Source organism: Oncorhynchus keta, chromosome 25 (genome assembly GCF_023373465.1).
Source record: "Oncorhynchus keta strain PuntledgeMale-10-30-2019 chromosome 25, Oket_V2, whole genome shotgun sequence".
Classification (NCBI taxonomy): Eukaryota; Metazoa; Chordata; class Actinopteri; order Salmoniformes; family Salmonidae; genus Oncorhynchus; species Oncorhynchus keta.
In genome coordinates this window covers 22,058,143-22,078,338 of record NC_068445.1, presented here as the reverse complement: position 1 = coordinate 22,078,338, position 20,196 = coordinate 22,058,143, and the positions used below count along the sequence as shown (strand labels likewise).

Below are 20,196 nucleotides of genomic sequence, written 5' to 3'. Positions count from 1 at the left end.
CCTAGGATCAGCGATGGATCAAATGATGGAGAGGATGGATCGTTGGGAGAGGAATGGTCTCCCTACTACCCCACCGACCCTCCCACCAGCAACTCTACCATCTCCCCCATCTGGATCCGGTTCCAGCGCTCTGCGCATTACACCTCCGAGGGAGTACGATGGAGCAGCGACGGGGTGCCAGGGATTCCTGCTTCAACTAGACCTCTACCTGGCCACCGTTCGGCCGGCTCCCTCGGACAAGGAGAGCGTGTGTGTCCTCATCACATGCCTTACGGGTAGAGCCGTGTTCGATCACCCTCCAGAGGGTCTAGCGGTGGGTGAGAGGTTCCGGACCTTGGCCGCTGTAGCAGGGTGGAACGACAGGGCCCTGATAGACCATTACAGGTGTAGCCTGAGAGAGGACGTCTGCAGGGAGCTGGCCTGTCGGGACACTACACTTAGCCTGGATGGACTGATAGACCTGTCGATCCGGTTGGACCATCTGCTAGCTGCTTGCGGACGTTCTGAAAGGGTCCTGTCAGTTCTACCTCCTGACCCTCCTGCTCCCATCCCAATGGAGCTAGGAGGGACCGCGTCTAGGGAGATCGGAGGAGGAAGCTCCTCCTGTACCAGTTGTGGCAGGAGAGGGCACACGTCTGGTCGGTGCTGGAGGAATTAATCTGGGAATCGAGAAGGCAGGCAGAACACTCCTCGGTCACCCCAGGTGAGTAAGCACCACACTCTCCCAGAGTTTCCTATTGGTCACATGTTCTTATTAATTTGTTTCCTTAATTATTCTCCTTCTCTCCAGCATAAGGCACTGGTAGATTCAGGCGCAGCTGGAAACTTTATAGATCGCGGACTCGCTCAGAAGTTGAGGATTCCGTTAGTAAATGTAGACCTCCCTTTTCCCGTGCACTCTTTAGATAGTCGACCATTAGGGTCAGGGCTGGTGAGGAAAGCCACAATTTCGTTGGAGATGATTACGCAGGGGAATCACAAGGAGCGAATTAGTTTGTTCCTTATCGATTCACCTGCGTTTCCAGTGGTGCTGGGGATTCCCTGGCTAGCTATTCATAATCCTACGATTTTGTGGAAACAGGGAACTCTCCAGGGGAGGTCTGATGAGTGTTCTGGCAAGTGTGTAGGGGTTTCCATCTGCGCATTCCAGCTGAGTATGACGATTTGGCTATCGCTTTCAGTAAAAAGAAGACGACCCAATTACCACACCATAGGCAGGGGGATTGCGTGATAAACCTCCAGGGTAATGCTGCACTCCCCAGGAGTCATGTGTATCCTTTGTCCCAGGAGGAGACGTGGCTATGGAAACATATATCACCGAAGCTCTGGGACAGGGGTACATTCGGCCCTCCATGTCACCTGTCTCTTCGAGTTTCTTTTTTGTGAAGAAAAAGGATGGTGGTTTGCGTCCGTGTATTGATTATAGAGGTCTAAATTCCATCACGGTGGGTTTTAGTTACCCACTACCTCTCATTGCTACAGCAGTGGAATAATTTTACAGAGCGCAGTTCTTCACTAAACTGGATCTCAGGAGTGCTTATAATCTGGTGCGTATTCGGGAGGGAGATGAGTGGAAAACTGCATTTAGCACTACTTCTAGCCATTATGAGTACCTTGTCATACCATACGGTTTAAAGAATGCTCCAGCTATATTTCAATCCTTCGTGGATGAGATTCTCAGAGACCTGCACGGACAGGGTGTAGTGGTGTATATTGATGATATTTTGATCTACTCCGCTACACACACTGCGCATGTGTCTCTGGTGCGCAAGGTTCTTAGACGACTGCTGGAGCATGACCTGTATGTGAAGGCGGAGAAATGTGAGTTTTCCAAACGATCAGTTTCCTTCCTGGGTTATCCCCCCCTCCTCCCTCTCTGCAGATGACTTCGTCAACCATTTTGAAAAGAAGGTCGACGACATCCGATCCTCGTTTGCTAAGTCAAACGACACCGCTGGTTCTGCTCACACTGCCCTACCCTGTGCTCTGACCTCTTTCTCCCCTCTCTCTCCAGATGAAATCTCGCGTCTTGTGACGGCCGGCCGCCCAACAACCTGCCCGCTTGACCCTATCCCCTCCTCTCTTCTCCAGACCATTTCCGGAGACCTTCTCCCTTACCTCACCTCTCATCCCTGACCGCTGGCTACGTCCCTTCCGTCTTCAAGAGAGCGAGAGTTGCACCCCTTCTGAAAAAACCTACACTCGATCCCTCCGACGTCAACAACTACAGACCAGTATCCCTTCTCTCTTTTCTCTCAAACTCTTGAGCGTGCCGTCCTTGGCCAGCTCTACCGCTATCTCTCTCAGAATGACCTTCTTGATCCAAATCAGTCAGGTTTCAAGACTAGTCATTCAACTGAGACTGCTCTTCTCTGTATCACGGAGGCGCTCCGCACTGCTAAAGCTAACTCTCTCTCCTCTGCTCTCATCCTTCTAGACCTATCGGCTGCCTTCGATACTGTGAACCATCAGATCCTCCTCTCCACCCTCTCCGAGTTGGGCATCTCCGGCGCGGCCCACGCTTGGATTGCGTCCTACCTGACAGGTCGCTCCTACCAGGTGGCGTGGCGAGAATCTGTCTCCTCACCACGCACTCTCACCACTGGTGTCCCCCAGGGCTCTGTTCTAGGCCCTCTCTTATTCTCGCTATACACCAAGTCACTTGGCTCTGTCATAACCTCACATGGTCTCTCCTATCATTGCTATGCGGACGACACACAATTAATCTTCTCCTTTCCCCCTTCTGATGACCAGGTGGCGAATCGCATCTCTGCATGTCTGGCAGACATATCAGTGTGGATGACGGATCACCACCTCAAGCTGAACCTCAGCAAGACGGAGCTCCTCTTCCTCCCGGGGAAGGACTGCCCGTTCCATGATCTCGCCATCACGGTTGACAACTCCATTGTGTCCTCCTCCCAGAGCGCTAAGAACCTTGGCGTGATCCTGGACAACACCCTGTCGTTCTCAACTAACATCAAGGCGGTGGCCCGTTCCTGTAGGTTCATGCTCTACAACATCCGCAGAGTACGACCCTGCCTCACACAGGAAGCGGCGCAGGTCCTAATCCAGGCACTTGTCATCTCCCGTCTTGATTACTGCAACTCGCTGTTGGCTGGGCTCCCTGCCTGTGCCATTAAACCCCTACAACTCATCCAGAACGCCGCAGCCCGTCTGGTGTTCAACCTTCCCAAGTTCTCTCACGTCACCCCGCTCCTCCGCTCTCTCCACTGGCTTCCAGTTGAAGCTCGCATCCGCTACAAGACCATGGTGCTTGCCTACGGAGCTGTGAGGGGAACGGCACCTCAGTACCTCCAGGCTCTGATCAGGCCCTACACCCAAACAAGGGCACTGCGTTCATCCACCTCTGGCCTGCTCGCCTCCCTACCACTGGGGAAGTACAGTTCCCGCTCAGCCCAGTCAAAACTGTTCGCTGCTCTGGCCCCCCAATGGTGGAACAAACTCCCTCACGACGCCTGGACAGCGGAGTCAATCACCACCTTCCGGAGACACCTGAAACCCCACCTAGGATAGGGTAAGTAATCCTTCTCACCCCCTAAAAAGATTTAGATGCACTATTGTAAAGTGGCTGTTCCACTGGATATCTTAAGGTGTATGCACCAATTTGTAAGTCGCTCTGGATAAGAGCGTCTGCTAAATGACTTAAATGTAAATGTAAATGTTATCGCATTTCCAGCTCTGGGTTGGTAATGGAAGGTGACCGTGTAAAGGCCGTGCGTAATTGGCCGACTCTGACCACGGTAAAGGAGGTGCAGCGGTTCTTAGGGTTTGCCAATTACTACCGGAGGTTTATCCGGGGTTTTGGTCAGGTAGCTGCCCTATTACCTCACTGCTGAAGGGGGGGCCGGTGCGTTTGCAGTGGTCAGCAGAGGTGGACGGAGTTTTTCGTAGGTTGAAGGCGATGTTCACTGAGGCGCCGGTGTTGGCGCATCCGGACCCTTCTTTGGCATTTATAGTAGAGGTGGACGCATCAGAGGCTGGGGTTGGAGCGGTGCTCTCACAGCGTTCGGGTGCGCCACCGAAGCTCCGCCCCTGTGCCTTTTTTTCGAAGAAACTCGGGCCAGCGGAGCAGAATTATGATGTGGGGGATAGGGAGTTGTTGGCTATGGTTAAGGCCCTGAAGGTGTGGAGACACTGGCTTGAGGGGGCTAAGCACCCTTTCCTTATCTGGACTGACCACCGTAACCTGGAGTATATCCGATCAGCTAGGAGACTGAATCCTCGTCAGGCAAGGTGGGCCATGTATTTCACCAGATTTCGTTTTACGATCTCGTATAGACCAGGTTCCCTCAACACTAAGGCCGACGCGCTGTCAACACTCTATGACACTGAGGACAGGTCCATCGATCCTACTCCCATCATTCCGGCAGCTAAGCTGGTGGCACCAGTAGTATGGGATGTGGATGCGGACATCGAGGGTCGTAGGTACGTGCCGCTTGCTGTTCGTGATCAATTGATTCGATGGGCTCATTGTCTACCCTCGTCGGGTCACCCAGGTATTTTTAGGACAGTGCGAGGTCTTCAGAGGAAGTACTGGTGGCCCACTTTGGTGAGGGATGTGCGATTCTATGTCTCCTCGTGTTTGGTGTGCGCCCAGAGTAATGCTCCTAGACACCTGCCACGAGGTAAATTACAACCTCTTCCCGTTCCACAACGGCCGTGGACCCATCTATCGGTGGATTTTCTTACTGACCTTCCCCTCTCTCAGGGTAACACAACGATCCTGGTCGTTGTGGATCGGTTCTCTAAGTCCTGCCGTCCCCTACGGCCCTACAGACTGCGGAAGCTCTTTTCACCCATGTCTTCCGGCACTACGGGGTGCCCGAGGATATAGTTTCTGATCGGGGCCCCCAGTTTATCTCCCGTGTATGGAGGACATTTATGGAACGTCTGGGGGTCTCGGTCAGCCTGACCTCAGGGTATCACCTGGAGAGTAATGGGCAGGTGGAGAGAGTGAACCAGGAGGTGGGTAGGTTTCTGCGGTCGTATTGCCAGGACCGGCCAGGGGAGTGGGCGAGATATATTCCCTGGGCAGAAATGGCCCAGAACTCACTAAGCCACTCCTCTACCAACATGTCACCATTTGAGTGCGTGTTGGGGTACCAGCCAGTCCTGGCACCGTGGCATCAGAGCCAGACTGAGGCTCCTGCTGTGGAGGAGTGGGTGCAGCCCTCTAAGGAGACCTGGAGGGCTGTCCAAGAGTCATTACGCCAAGCTAGTGTAAGGCAGAAGAAGAGCGCTGACCGTCACCGCAGTGAGGCCCCCGTGTTTGCACCTGGGGACAGGGTCTGGCTCTCAACCCGAAACCTGCCCCTCCGCTTGCCCTGCCGGAAGCTGGGTCCGCAGTGTATAGGGCCATTTAAAGTCCTGAGGAGAATAAACAAGGTTTGTTATCGATTATTACTTCCTTCGTATTATCGTATTAACCCCTCATTTCATGTGTCTCTTCTCAGGCCGGTGGTAGCTGGTCCCATGCAGGAAGGTGAGGTTGTCAAGTGATTGTCGTCTTCTTTGGCTGCGGGAGCTGCGCGTCGGGGGGGGGGGTACTGTCACGAATATTACCGAAGGTGACTCCCCTTCTTGTTCGGGTGGCGCTCGGCGGTCGTCGTCGCCGGTCTACTAGCTATCACCTCCCCGTTGGAGAGTAGAGAACATGCCTACTAGTGTGAAATCATTTAAATCAAATATAATCAAATCAAATCAAATGTATTTATATAGCCCTTCGTACATCAGCTGATATCTCAAAGTGCTGTACAGAAACCCAGCCTAAAACACCAAACAGCAAGCAATGCAGGTGTAGAAGCATGGTGGCTATGAAAAACTCCCTAGAAAGGCCAAAACCTAGGAAGAAACCTGGAGAGGAACCAGGCTATGTGGGGTGGCCAGTCCTCTTCTGGCTGTGCCGGGTGGAGATTATAACAGAACATGGCCAAGATGTTCAAATGTTCATAGATGACCAGCATGGTCAAATAATAATAAGGCAGAACAGTTGAAACTGGAGCAGCAGCACGGCCAGGTGGACTGGGGACAGCAAGGAGTCATCATGTCAGGTCGTCCTGAGGCATGGTCCTAGGGCTCAGGTCCTCCGAGAGAGAGAAAGAAAGAGAGAGAGAGAATTAGAGAGGGCACACTTACATTCACACAGGACACCGAATAGGACAGGAGAAGTACTCCAGATATAACAAACTGACCCTAGCCCCCCGACACAAACTACTGCAGCATAAATACTGGAGGCTGAGACAGGAGGGGTCAGGAGACACTGTGGCCCCATCCGAGGACACCCCCGGACAGGGCCAAACAGGAAGGATATAACCCCACCCACTTTGCCAAAGCACAGCCCCCACACCACTCGAGGGATATCTTCAACCACCAACTTACCATCCTGAGACAAGGCTGAGTACAGCCCACAAAGATCTCCGCCACGGCACAACCCAAGGGGGGGGCGCCAACCCAGACAGGATGATCACATCAGTGACTCAACCCACTCAGGTGACGCACCCCTTCCATTTAGGCCCTATACCTTGCCTTCACTTTATCAACTGAGATTATATTTTATAACTCTTAATTCTTAAAGCAGCAATCAGCAGTAGAAACAACAACAAAGGGCACTCTCTGCCCCTGTTTCAGTAAACAGCTGAGGGATGGGGCTGTAAAAATGTAACCACTCTCACTTTCATAGACACAGCTATGGATGCAAGGACTGACCATCCATGATATCAACATCATCATTTAAACCATGTTTTGAGGCTCAAATGAAATCAAATGTTATTTGTAACTTGCTTCGCAAAACAGATGTAGACTAACAGTGAAATGCTTACTTATGGGCCCTTCCAAACAATTCAGAGAGAGAAAAAAACATTATAGAAAAATAATAACACACGGAATAAATACACAATAGGCAATGATAACTTCATATACACGGGTTACCAGTAGCAAGCCAATGTGCAGGGGTATGAGGTAATTGAAGTAGATACAGTTGAAGTTGAAAGTTTACATACACTTAGGTTGGAGTCATTAAAACTCGTTGTTCAACCGCTCCACAAATGTCTTGTCAACAAACTATAGTTTTGGCACGTCGGTTAGGAAATCTACTTTGTGCATGACACAAGACATTTTTCCAACAATTGTTTACCGAAAGAATATTTCACTTATAATTCACTGTATCACAACTCCAGTGGGTCAGAAGTTTCATACACTAAGTTGACTGTGTGTTACGGCTGTCGTCGGACTGAGACCAAGGTGCGGCATGGTCGGTGTGCATTTTGAATTTATTAAATGAACACCAAATAAACAAGAAAGATAAATGACACGTAAAGTATTGTAGAGCTAAACCAGCAACTAACAAAAACAAGATCCCACAACAGAAAGTGGGAGAAAGGGCTGCCTAAGTATGATTCCCAATCAGAGACAACGATAGACAGCTGCCTCTGATTGGGGACCACACTGGCCAAAAACAAAAGAAATAGACAACATAGAATTCCCACCCCAAATCACACCCTGACCTAAACAAATAGAGAAATAAAATGGCTCTCTAAGGTCAGGGCGTGACACTGTGCCTTAAAAAGCTTAGACAATTCCAGAAAATTCCATCATGGCTTTCGAAGCTTCTGATAGCTTAATTGACATAATTTGAGTCAATTGGGGGTGTACCTGTTGATGTATTTCAAGGCATACCTTCAAACTCAGTGCCTCTTTGTTTGACATCATGGGAAAATCAAAATAAATCAGCCAAGACTTCAGAAAAAAATTGTAGACCTCCACAAGTCTGGTTCATCCTTGGGAATAATTTCCAAACGCCTGAAGGTACCATGTTCATCTGTACAAACAATAGCTTGCAAGTATAAACACCATTAGATCAAGCAGCCGTCATACCGCTCAGGAAGGAGACTCATTCTGTCTCCTAGAGATGAACATACGTTGGTGCGAAAAGTGCAAATCAATCCCAAAACAACAGCAAAGGACCTTGTGAAGATACAAGTAAAACGAGTCCTATATCGACATAACCTGGAAGGCCGCTCAGCAAGGAAGAAAACACTGCTCCAAAACTGCCATAAAAAAGCCAGACTACGGTTTGCAACTACACATTGGGACAAAGATTGTACTTTTTGGAGAAATGTCCTCTGGTCTGATGAAACAAAAATACAACTGTTTGGCCATAATGACCATCATTATGTTTGGAGGAAAAAGGCTTGTAGTAAGCCAAAGAACACCATCATCCCACCCGTGATGCACTGGGGTGGCAGCATCATGTTGTGGGGGTGCTATGCTGCAGGAGGGACTGGTGCACTTCACAAAATAGATGGCATCATGAGGGAGGAAAATTATGTGGATATATTGAAGCAACATCAGTCAGGAAGTTAAAGCTTGGTCGCAAATGGGTCTTCCAAATGGACAATAACCTCAAGCATACTTCCAAAGTTATGGCTTAAGTACAACAAAGTCAAGATATTGGAGTGGCCATCACAATCCTATAGAACATTTGTGACTCATCACATACTGGGTGTTGCTGCTACTGTTCATGATTTATCCTGTTGCCTATTCACATTATACCTACCTATAGATACATACAGTTGAAGTTGAAAGTTTACATAATTTTTTAAACCTTTATTTCACAAGGCAAGTCAGTTAAGAACAAATTCTTATTTACAATGACGGCCTACCGGGGAACAGTGGGTTAACTGCCTTGTTCACAGGCAGAACAACATATTTTTACCTTGTCAGCTCGGGGATTTGACCTGGCAACCTTTCGGTTACTGGCCCAATGCTCTAACCACTAGACTACCTGCCGCCCCACGTGGGGCCAAATACATTTAAACTCAGTTTTTCACAATTCCTGATATTTAATCCTAGTAAAAATGCCCTGTCTTAGGTCAGTTAGGATCACCACTTCATTTTAAGAATGTGAAATGTCAGAATAATAGAGAATGATTTATTTCAGCTATAATTTCTTAAATCACATTCCCATTATAGCTTGTGGTTAGAAGCTGTTCAGAAGCCTTTTGGTTCCAGACTTGATGCATTGCGACCACTTGCTGTGCGGTAACATAGAGGAGAGTCTATGACTTGGGTCGTTGGAGTCTTTGAAAATATTCCTCTGACACTGTCTGGTATAGAGGTCCTGGATGGCAGAGAGGTCAGCCCAGTGATGTACTGGGTCATACGCACTACCCTCTGTAGCGCCTTGCGGTTGGAAGCCAATCAGTTCCCATACCAGTCAAGATGCTCCCAATGATGCAGCTGTAGAGCTTTGACGATCTGAGAGACCGTGCCAAATATTTTCAGCCTCCTAAGAAGGAAGTGGCGTTGTTGTGGCTTCTTCATGACTGTGTTGGTGTGTGTGGAACATGATAATTCCTTAGTGATGTGGACATTTAGGAACTTCAAGCTCTCCATAGTGTTTGTTTACACTTACTTTGTTTACAAACATTGAAGACAACAAGCATATATTTGGCGTCTGATGGGGTAGGACAAATGAACTAAACTCATGATGCATTTATAAATTATATTCTCCAAGAATCAATGGGCACATTTCATTAATTTATAAGTCCAAAAATGGATGCAGCAACTGCTGATTGTCCCTTCGATTCCAAATGAGAATATTTAATATAGAGTAACTCGTAATGCTATGAAACATTTTCAAATATGAAAACTTCAAGTTTTGAGCGTTTATCGAGTTTTTTCCCAGCAAACAATCAAGTTCGTTTTGTGATGAATCTTTGTGAGAACAAGTCAATAAATCGTTGATTGATTAAATGGCCTTTTTTTCCCAAATAATGTAGCCTAAAACTGGTTAGTCTACTCTATTAGACTGCTACAGACAGAGACGAAATATAGGATAGCCTATATTATCTGCAATTATGAGTGCATTAAACCTAACTAACATCTCTTTAAAAGCATGGTCTTTCAGATATTGCTCGAACCGACATTATGCTATGAAACAACACTCAATGAGTATTAGAAAACTCAAAGAAGACGGAAAAAGACAGGTCTGTATAAAGGTTTTTCAAAAATGTGACATTACTAATATGCCATACATTTCTCAATTTTTAAAGGCTTGACTTGGTTATGGGATGTTTTACTCCCTGCCAGTCAATTTAAGATTGTTTAAATTAACCAACTGCATTATTATATACAAACTTACAATATAGTCTATCGTTAATATATACCGCACTTGACCCCCGGACTTGATTCAAATTCCTAGTTTAATAGGCTAACTATTTGAAATGAGTGATAGGCCCCTACATTCGTTTATAACAATCTGACATATTTGTAATATTGAAGTTATAAAGAAAGCTGTTTTCGTATTATGCCTAACGGTTGTTTGATCAAATATTAATTATTAAAAAGGTGAATTGGAAATGCGCGTCCTTTTGGCCGACACGCACCTCGGCAGACGCGCTTGTCAAACCATCTAACCTAACACATGTTCTCGTGAACAGTTGCTGTTCGTGATGAACGTAGCGTAGTGTTTTTGTTCCTGTTCATTCAAAAGGAGATGACACATACAATTATAGCAATCAACTAAAACAGTCAGTCTTGAGTTTGAATTGATATAACTATTTTCCTTGACATTAGGCATATTGAGTGACAAAGCATCAGACTTTATTTAATCTGAATTATGTGAATTATAGGCCTACATGTTCACTTATGCAGCCAAAGAAGACGACAATCACTTGACAGTTAAAAATTAAATAGGTCTATTCAATAAATATACTGCTAGTGTAGGCCAATTATCAAGAAACGATTGTTTAACATAATTATACATCTTCTACACATTTTTATAAAATATTTCGAGAAAAACGTGTTTTCTATCTCACACTTACCAACTAAGGCTGCTGTTTCTTTTCGCAGGATTAGGATTTTAGACAATGAGGGGTCTAAACTCTCTCGCTCACTCGCTGTCTCTCTCTCTCTCCCATATGAGGAAAGAGAACTCATACAGGTCAGAGGGCGCAAGGAGAGAGAGGAGAGCGTTCCGCTGCACATGAAGTTTAGAAACAGTCGAAATATTCGCAAAACACCCTCACGTCGCTTAGTTATCAATAAGCATGTTGATATTTGTCCATCGGTCATTTCCATCCATTTTAAATGCTTATAATACCACCGATTGGTAGCAGTAGACTAGGCCTAATGTTGACTATATAGGCAAATCTCTGTGATCGTTAACAGTGTAACCAAACCGTGCGGGTCCGCGGGGGGTTAGTCGTGTGAGCGCGGTGACGTGTGTGGTGTACGTGCGACGGAAACCGTTATCAGAGCATCCCCCCCAACTCAACACACACAATCTCCACTCCACAACAGCCACAATCCTAATGCCACTCCATGACAGCACATTATTTATATGAATGCCCCAACGCACAGACGTATGGACTGCTTCATATGAGACCGTCGAGGACTGTTGACAGACTAGTAGCCTACAAACCGAATAGAGTCAATAGACTATAAATGTCCCAGCGCTGAACTGACATCTGAACACGGTAAGACACAACAATTGTTGAAATAACCTGGTCTGTTTTGGAGAGGTGCATGGCCTACAGGCTATAGTCGTTTGTCTTTTTATTTGTGATAAAAATAGAGATCTATCCTACTTAGCATATATTTATGAAAGCATATAATATAGGACTATTATTAAATGATCTGCAAGGCTATCACTTGAGAAAATAATGTTTGGGTTGAAGGGAAACTTGCGCGTTAGAGCGCGAGGGACACTGCATATATAACAGCCCAAATTCTGGTGAGAATCTTGTAATAATGAGTTTATTACCGTCAAAAATGACCGTTTTGAAGAACATGAACGAATATCAAAGAAGAATGTCAAGGATATGGAGTCATTATCGGTAGCCTATGAGTCGAAGCCAAGAAAATGTGAGAAAAGTATATAAAATAGCCTATATGCTATAATTATTTAGGCCTACACAAAGACAATTTCTTACACAAACGCAGGTCTTTAATTTAACACAATTTGGCTATTATAATAGACTACATCTGCCCTGACAGACTTTTTCAGTGTGTGTGATTGCGGATGGATTATTTCATGGAAATCAGAGTCAAATTCATTTCGCCAACCGGAGAGAACCGAGTCCAAACGAACGCCAGTTTACCTCGCGTTGACCCCTTCAACTTTCAACTCCGGTTGACTCTGTGCTAGAGCTGCACGGTAATGCGCGCAGCCGGTTGATTATCTCGATTGTCAGTAATCCAGACATTTTCGCGCTCACTGCACCAAATAGCTTTGGAGGATGGTAGCCTATGCGATAATATACGTCTAGGCTAGTTTAGCTATTTATATTCTGAGATAATTCATTCGTGTATTTATTTATTGTTACTCCTCTCTTCAATAGAGATTATGTTGTCTACTTTCATGCTATTAAACCAAACCAAATCCTCATAAAACGACGACCCCCCCATTGTCTATCCCCCTCTCATTGTGTGTGTGTGTGTGTGTGTGTGTGTGTGTGTGTGTGTGTGTGTTTGAGAGAGAGAGAGAGAGACATCTTCTGATCCAATCTTTCAGTGACATAAATTGATAATTGTGATAGGCCTACTTTGATCGATTTGACTCCTGATATTTAGGGCATTTAGGGCCTGGTCTCTTGAGGGTCGACCAGGCTGCGACAACGGTCAGAGGCAGACAGTAGTAGGAAAGGTTGTCCAGACATAGGCTACAATCCAGTTTTAAAATACTAAGACGTATATAACCGTATAATGCGTTACTGACGGAGGTCTGCTCACAGAGTGTTCTAATTCATTCGGTTACTTAAGTGCATGAGTGTGGGCCTGTGGGAATTTTGGATATAGGTAACACAGCGACTCGGGACACTGATTTAACACACACACCAGGATGACCGTTGAACTGTGTTCTCCAGGTACGAAACAGAACAGCGCATACGGTAGGCGGCCTACACCCAAAGAGTAAGGAGTGTTTGAGAAGTGTTTGAGTATGAATGTGTTGTTTAGTCTCAGCAGCTTGGCTTTAGACGGCGGACTCCATGACGTTCCTGTCCAGAGTTGATGTATAGTGCAGACCTGGGTTAAAATACTATTTCACGTAGGGATTTCCATTACTTCAATGTCATTTCGAAGTAGGCTAAGTATTTGGATCATTTTTATTTGAAAATAAAAGTAGTTTAATGTTGGAATGTAGGCCTATTTGGAAATACACTTGAAAAATATTGGCATGAGGAAATACTCAAATACACAAAGTGAAATTTAAACTCAAATATTTAAATACTATATGCATTTGAACCCAGTTTGGTCCTATGGGTATTTGAAATAATGTGTTTTTGGAAACAAGTATTTGTAAATAGTTTCGGCTATTTATAGGATGTTATTTGAAAATACTATCAAATAGGCTACTTCAAATAGAAGTAGCTGATTTGGCCACATTATTTGACAGAACAAAAATACACCGAAAAATAAGTAGTATATATATAATGCTGTTCAGTGAGAGATATTTATGTGCAGTCTGGAACTCTCATCGGTCATCTAGAAACACTGTTTAGATTTTATTTAGTTTCATCGCGTAAATGCAGTTTTACAGCGTGATTGAGATTTAAAGTCAATGTTCCTGATTTAGCGGAGACTGCATTCACGGTAAACGCTGCATATTTCAGCTCCATCAGAAATGACCTTAACATTTCTATCGCGTATATGTAATTACCGCTTCAGTTTTACAGATTGAAAGAGCCTTTAGCGTCACTAGAAATGTTATCGTCAATAATATATTGAAAACAATGTTGTTGTTTTTACCAGTGTGCCTTGATCTTTCACAGTTTATAGCATCATATCATTGTATAGCTTACTAATAACATATTTGATTTCTAGTAGCCTAAAATAGTGTTATTCTTTGGTTATTATTGATACATTATTTATAAGCCTAAATTCATGTATGCATAAACTACATTATTCATTATTAGATTATGATTATGATGATGATGGTGATGATTAATATTGTTGTTATTGTTGATAATATTATTGTTGTTATTATTACTTTGTTAATTAATATGCCCACCATGTGACATAATCATGAAATTATTTTCAATATGGCCTAATAGTTTGTCACAAAGCCTTAGCCTACTGATATTTGATTTCTTAATTTGTTTCATTTTATTATCTTGACCATTTGTGCATGAGCATATTTCTTTACGTGTATTAAAAGGCATAAACCTGATTATTTGGTAGTATAGTTTTAGTTTGAATTGCATTATTATTTTGCCATATTTTCTGTGAAATGAGATTGAGCTGCACATTGAATTCAAGTCAATATTTTCAGCTCTACAGTCAACATATTAATATATTAGTGGAGATCATATTTGCTTTATTTTGCAACATTTCAATGTAGCCTATAAACTAAGCATATAATTGAATCCGGATATACACTGGGTTTACAAAACATTAAGAACACCGTCTCTTTCCGTGACATAGACACTGACCAGGTGAATAGGTGAAAGATGTTTCCCTTATTGATGTCACTTGTTAAATCCACTTCCGTGTAGACGAAGGGGAGGAGACAGGTTAAAGAAGAATATTTAAGCCAATTGAGACCTGGATTGTGTATGTGTGTCATTCAGAGGGTGAATGGGCAAGACAAAATATTTAAGTGCCTTTGAATGGGGTATGGTAGGTGCTACCCGTTTGTATCAAGAACTGCAACACTGCTGGGTTTTTCACGCTAAACAGTTCCTCGTGTGTATCAAGAACGGTCCACCACCCAAAGGACATCCAGCCAACTTGGTACAACTGTGGGAAGCAATGGAGTCAACATGGGCCCGCATCCTTGTGGAACGCTTTCGACACTACACCTTGTCGAGCCCATATGCTCCAACGAATTGAGGCCTCGGCCGATGATTCTGAAAATACAGCATCCATATAGGCCTATCTCCTTTTGTATGCACACATGACTGTAAGTCGCTTTGGATAAAAGCGTCTGCTAAATGGCATATATTATTATTATTATATTATTATTAGCTTAATGTAATATTGAATGCTTGCCTCTGTAGTAGGTCTAATTGGCTAATAGTAAAGTATTGACTGATAATATAATATCAGATAATTGTGTGTGTGTGTGTGTGTGTGTGTGTGTGTGTGTGTGTGTGTGTGTGTGTGTGTGTGTGTGTGTGTGTGTGTGTGTGTGTGTGTGTGTGTGTGTGTGTGTGTGTTGCGTCTTTCCCGACCGTGTGTTCCTCGGTGTCAGGTGGTGTCATGGCGAGCGCCATCCAAGAGCGCGCGGACACCGAAAAGGACTCACCGATAGAGAACAAACCGAAGAATCACACTCGCTCCCTGAGCTCGCCACCTTCACCGCAGACAACGTGCACACAGCAGGTAACTAACTAACTTGTGTGTGCGTGTGTGTTTAATAGTTCTAAACATAAAAACGATGCACTTCCATTTATTTGTAAATTGTGGGTGATGACGATTTTTGCATGCATCGTAATTGCATGATTTTTCTTCTTAAGTGATATGGAAAAATTCTTATTGAAAATAACGTCATTATTAGGCTAATAATCTATGGTGTTATAGCCTATTAGAGATACCTGTTTTTTTCACAGAATAATATAGGCCTATGCCACTAATTTAAACGATTAATTTATTCCCCCAATATAATAACTAAAGTCAGCTACGTAGGAGTCCATGTCATGTCAAAGCAGAAACAAACAGTCCGTTTTAGGAATGCAGGAGCTGACTATGACCTAGATTTGGTTTCTAAACTGTCGGTTGGTTACCTAGAACATGCCCAGAGCAACACCGACTGACTGACTTCTTCTCTCTGGTCATATCTGTGTCAAAATATCGTTGTTGACAGATAAATGTGAAACCTTCAGTAAGTAGCCTGTTTAACAATGTCGGCGTATGCAGCATGTAATACATAGGCTTACACTGTTATTGTTATTAATGTCAAATAAACCTGTTCCAATACGACCTAGTCTCATTAAGAGAAAATACAATGTAAATTGGCAGGCTTTACAGACCAACATATTTTTATTTTATTTGATTTATTTGTTCTTTTTACAATGTTCAAATAACAAGTTTGTTTAGACTTATTGGTAGGATATTCATGGCGGAGGGAGTGGGTCTTTGGTTTAAATGTTGAATATATTTATAATCTCACCTATTCTCTCTGTTCTCAGGGAATGGATGGAATAAAAGTATACATGCTAGAGCGGGAACTGTGGGATAAATTCCACGAGGTTGGAACGGAGATGATCATCACTAAGGCGGGAAGGTAAAATAGCCTATCTTAATCTCTTCATTTTTATCTTCAGACATCAGTGCGGAATGTTTTGAAAAAGTAAAAGTAGCCTATTCTTCGCTGAATGTATTTTTGTATTAGGTGAGATTAAGAATTAAAAGCGTGTCCCTATAAACTTGCAAACACATTGTTTCTCTCTTTTTACGTTGGCTTAGGCTATATGGTAATTACCAAGGAGCATTTAGGAAAAAATAAAAACGAATCTACTAGGCCTATAGACCTGTTAAACCTTCAAACATTTAGTCACATTTTTGTGATTAATGTTTGTAGCCTAACATTTTTATTTAGCCTATAATTACCACAAGTATGTTTAGTTTCGGTTTTTGCTCACAACTGCAGCGATGGTTGTTATGCCTTAGTGATAGGCCTACTGATATTGCTATGTTCCTTACTGTCGGTGGTTTTCCTGTCTCGCCAGGCGGATGTTCCCCTGCTACAAGGTGAAGGTGACGGGCCTCAACCCTAAAAGCAAGTACATTCTCCTCATGGATATCGTGCCAGCAGATGACCACCGCTACAAGTTTGCTGATAATAAATGGCAAGCTTCATATCACATCTTTGCATATTTAAATAGCCTACTTGATGTGTATTATTTGCGTTAAATGTAAACAAATGTTGATCTCATGAGCTTATTAAATAAATACTTGAAATGGGCTTAGTAGCCTATAACTGACTCAACACACCCAATAGTCAAGTTTCAAGCTTCAAAGTATCAGAAAACCAAGAGCTAGGCTTATATCCATCTCTCCTATTAGAGATTTAATCCCAATAAGACTATGCTGATAAGAATTACATTTACAGAAATGATAAAATGCTATATGCTGTATTTTAACAACATCACAGAGAGAGAAATATAACACAGAGCAGAGCCGTGGATGTATAGCCCTACTAATACGCTTCAGTGATGTCCCAGTCCTACCCCATGCCCTGTGCCCTGTGCCCTATTTCCCTGTGTTTGCCTGCTGGCCGCGCTCCACTCCCCCTGTCCCTGACCACCGGTTCAGTCTCAGTACCATGGGTTCATGTGGCGGGCAGATTAAAGACCAGGTCTCTCTGAGGTCCACGCCAGCATGAGGCTGCAGGGGAGATCGAAACCCACTTGTGCTGCTTGAGTCTGTCATCCTCTCCCTGGTCACGTGATAAAGCCCTGTTGCACTCTAAAATACACTTCATTCAGCTGATATTCCTGGCCCAATGGGAGGCAGATGGCCCATTTTCAGTCATGTTTAGGACAAGGACCTATGTTAATGTCTAATGTGAACCCTGTTGTGCGTGGGTAGATTTCCCTCTAAGGGAGGTTCTTTGTTTGTAAATATCCGTGGTGCTCTGTCATTTCCCTGTCCCATTTGACAGACTTGAAATAACTTCAGTGAACATGTTTTCCAGCTCGGTCCAGTTGTGGCCAGTTGGAGGCCTTCTTCTCAGACAGATTCCAATTTAAGAAGTCATACACACAGACAACAACAAGCACACACGTCATGGTCTATTGTACACTGCTCAAAAATATAAAGGGAACACTAAAATAACACATCCTAGATCTGAATGAATGAAATATTCTTATTAAGTACTTTTTTCTTTACATAGTTGAATGTGCTGACAACAAAATCAAACAAAAAATGATCAATGGAAATCAAATTTATCAACCCAGGGAGGTCTGGAATTGGAGTCACACTCAAAATTAAAGTGGAAAACCACACTATAGGCGGATCCAACTTTGATGTAATGTCCTTAAAACAAGTCTAAATGAGGCTCAGTAATGTGTGTGGCCTCCATGTGCCTGTATGACCTCCCTACAATGCCAGGGCATGCTCCTGATGAGGTGGCGGATGGTCTCCTGACCTGGACTAAAGCATCCGCCAACTCCTGGACAGTCTGTGGTGCAAAGTGACGTTGGTGGATGGAGCGAGACATGATGTCCCAGATGTGCTCAATTGGATTCAGGTCTGGGGAACGGGCGCGCCAGTCCATAGCATCAATGCCTTCCTCTTGCAGGAACTGCTGACACACTCCAGCCACACGAGGTCTAGCATTGTCTTGCATTAGGAGGAACCCAGGGCCAATCGCACCAGCATATGGTCTCACAAGGGGTCTGAGGATCTCATCTCTGTACCTAATGGCAGTCAGGCTACCTCTGGAGAGCACATGGAGGGTTGTGCGGCCACCCAAAGAAATGCCACCCCACACCATGACTGACCCACCGCCAAACCAGTCATGCTGCAGGATGTTGCAGGCAGCAGAACGTTCTCCACGGCGTCTCCAGACTGTCACGTCTGTCACATGTGCTCAGTGTGAACCTGCTTTCATCTGTGAAGAGCACAGGGCGCCAGTGGCGAATTTGCCAATCTTGGTGTTCTCTGGCAAATGCCAAACGTCCTGCACGGTGTTGGGCTGTAAGCACAACCCCCACCTGTGGACGTCGGGCCCTCATACCACCCTGATGGAGTCTGTTTCTGACCATTTGAGTAGACACATGCACATTTGTGGCCTGCTGGAGGTCATTTTGCAGGGCTCTGGCAGTGCTCCTCCTGCTCCTCCTTGCACAAAGGCGGAGGTAGCGGTCCTGCTGCCGGGTTGTTGCTCTCCTACGGCCTCCTCCACGTCTCCTGATGTACTGGCCTGTCTCCTGGTCGCGCCTCCATGCTCTGGACACTACGCTGACAGACGCAGCAAACCTTCTTGCCACAGCTCGCATTGATGTCCCATCCTGGATGAGCTGCACTACCTGAGCCACTTGTGTGGGTTGTAGACTCCGTCTCATGCTACCACTAGAGTGAAAGCACCGCCAGCATTCAAAAGTGACCAAAACATCAGCCAGGAAGCATAGGAACTGAGAAGTGGTCTGTGGTCCCCACCTGCAGAACCACTCCTTTATTGGGGGTGTCTTGCTAATTGCCTATAATTTCCACCTGTTGTCTATTCCATTTGCACAACAGCATGTGAAATGTATTGTCAATCAGTGTTGCTTCCTAAGTGGACAGTTTGATTTCACAGAAGTGTGATTGACTTGGAGTTCCATTGTGTTGTTTAAGTGTTCCTTTTATTTTTTTGAGCAGTGTATTTAATGTGAACCAGAACATTTTGCCTGTTTCAAATAGATCAGATTAGTTTATTGTCCTACAAGGATGATCATTTTTGGAAACATCTTTCATGCTCACATGGTTGTGATTTGCTTGTACGTCATCCATCGCTCTGATTAACACCTGGATTGGTATTAACATATTCTGATGTCACTGATGGGAGCCAGCTGTGTCTCTCTTCATGTTGAAAGCAGTTTAAATGTGAGGAGGATGTTGGTCTAATAATAAGAATAGATACAGCCAGAGGCACCACTGTGGCATGTCAGATCTGTGTGTCTCCTGTGACAGTAGAGGAACAGTATAGAGCATGGTCGGGTCAGACTGTGTGTATGTGTGTGTGTGTGTGTGTGTGTGTGTGTGTGAGAGAGAGAGAGAGAGAGAGAGAGAGAAACATACAGTACGAGTGGCAGCAGAATAGGGCAGGGCTGGGTCAAAGCAGGGCCATCTGACACTCACATCAGCGTCCTATTGTGATTGATATTTGGTTGAGTTGTCAACGTGTGAATTCAGTGTGCGTGTGTGTGTCAGGTCTGTTTCGGGGAAGGCGGAGCCGGCCATGCCAGGGAGGTTGTACGTTCACCCTGACTCTCCAGCCACTGGGAGCCACTGGGCACGCCAGCTTGTCTCCTTCCAGAAACTCAAACTCACTAACAACCACCTGGACCCCTTTGGACACGTCAGTCCTTTACTTCTCTCTACCTGTGTATGTGTGTGTGTGTGTGTGTGTGTGCGCGCACGCATGTGTGTGTGAAGATGGACAGCACTGCTGATAAAACAGCGGTAACCACAATAATGATGTTAATGACGTTCAGGGCCATTAGCTCATGCCTCATATCCATGCCTGGT

General features: G+C 44.7%; 1 protein-coding gene across 2 annotated transcripts in view; it reads left to right on the top strand.

Moving 5' to 3' along the window:
• The first annotated feature begins 11,291 nt into the window (after nt 1-11,291).
• Nucleotides 11,292-20,196, top strand: part of LOC118357867 (T-box transcription factor TBX5) — a 28,179-nt gene continuing 19,274 nt past the window's right edge. For both annotated transcript variants that reach the window (XM_052478887.1, XM_052478888.1), the window contains exons 1-5: nt 11,292-11,498; nt 15,215-15,345; nt 16,152-16,246; nt 16,692-16,811; nt 19,879-20,026. In XM_052478887.1, the coding sequence (XP_052334847.1) occupies nt 15,223-15,345; nt 16,152-16,246; nt 16,692-16,811; nt 19,879-20,026 (486 nt within the window). In that variant the 5' untranslated portion in view covers nt 11,292-11,498; nt 15,215-15,222. The remainder of the gene's footprint in view (nt 11,499-15,214; nt 15,346-16,151; nt 16,247-16,691; nt 16,812-19,878; nt 20,027-20,196) is intronic.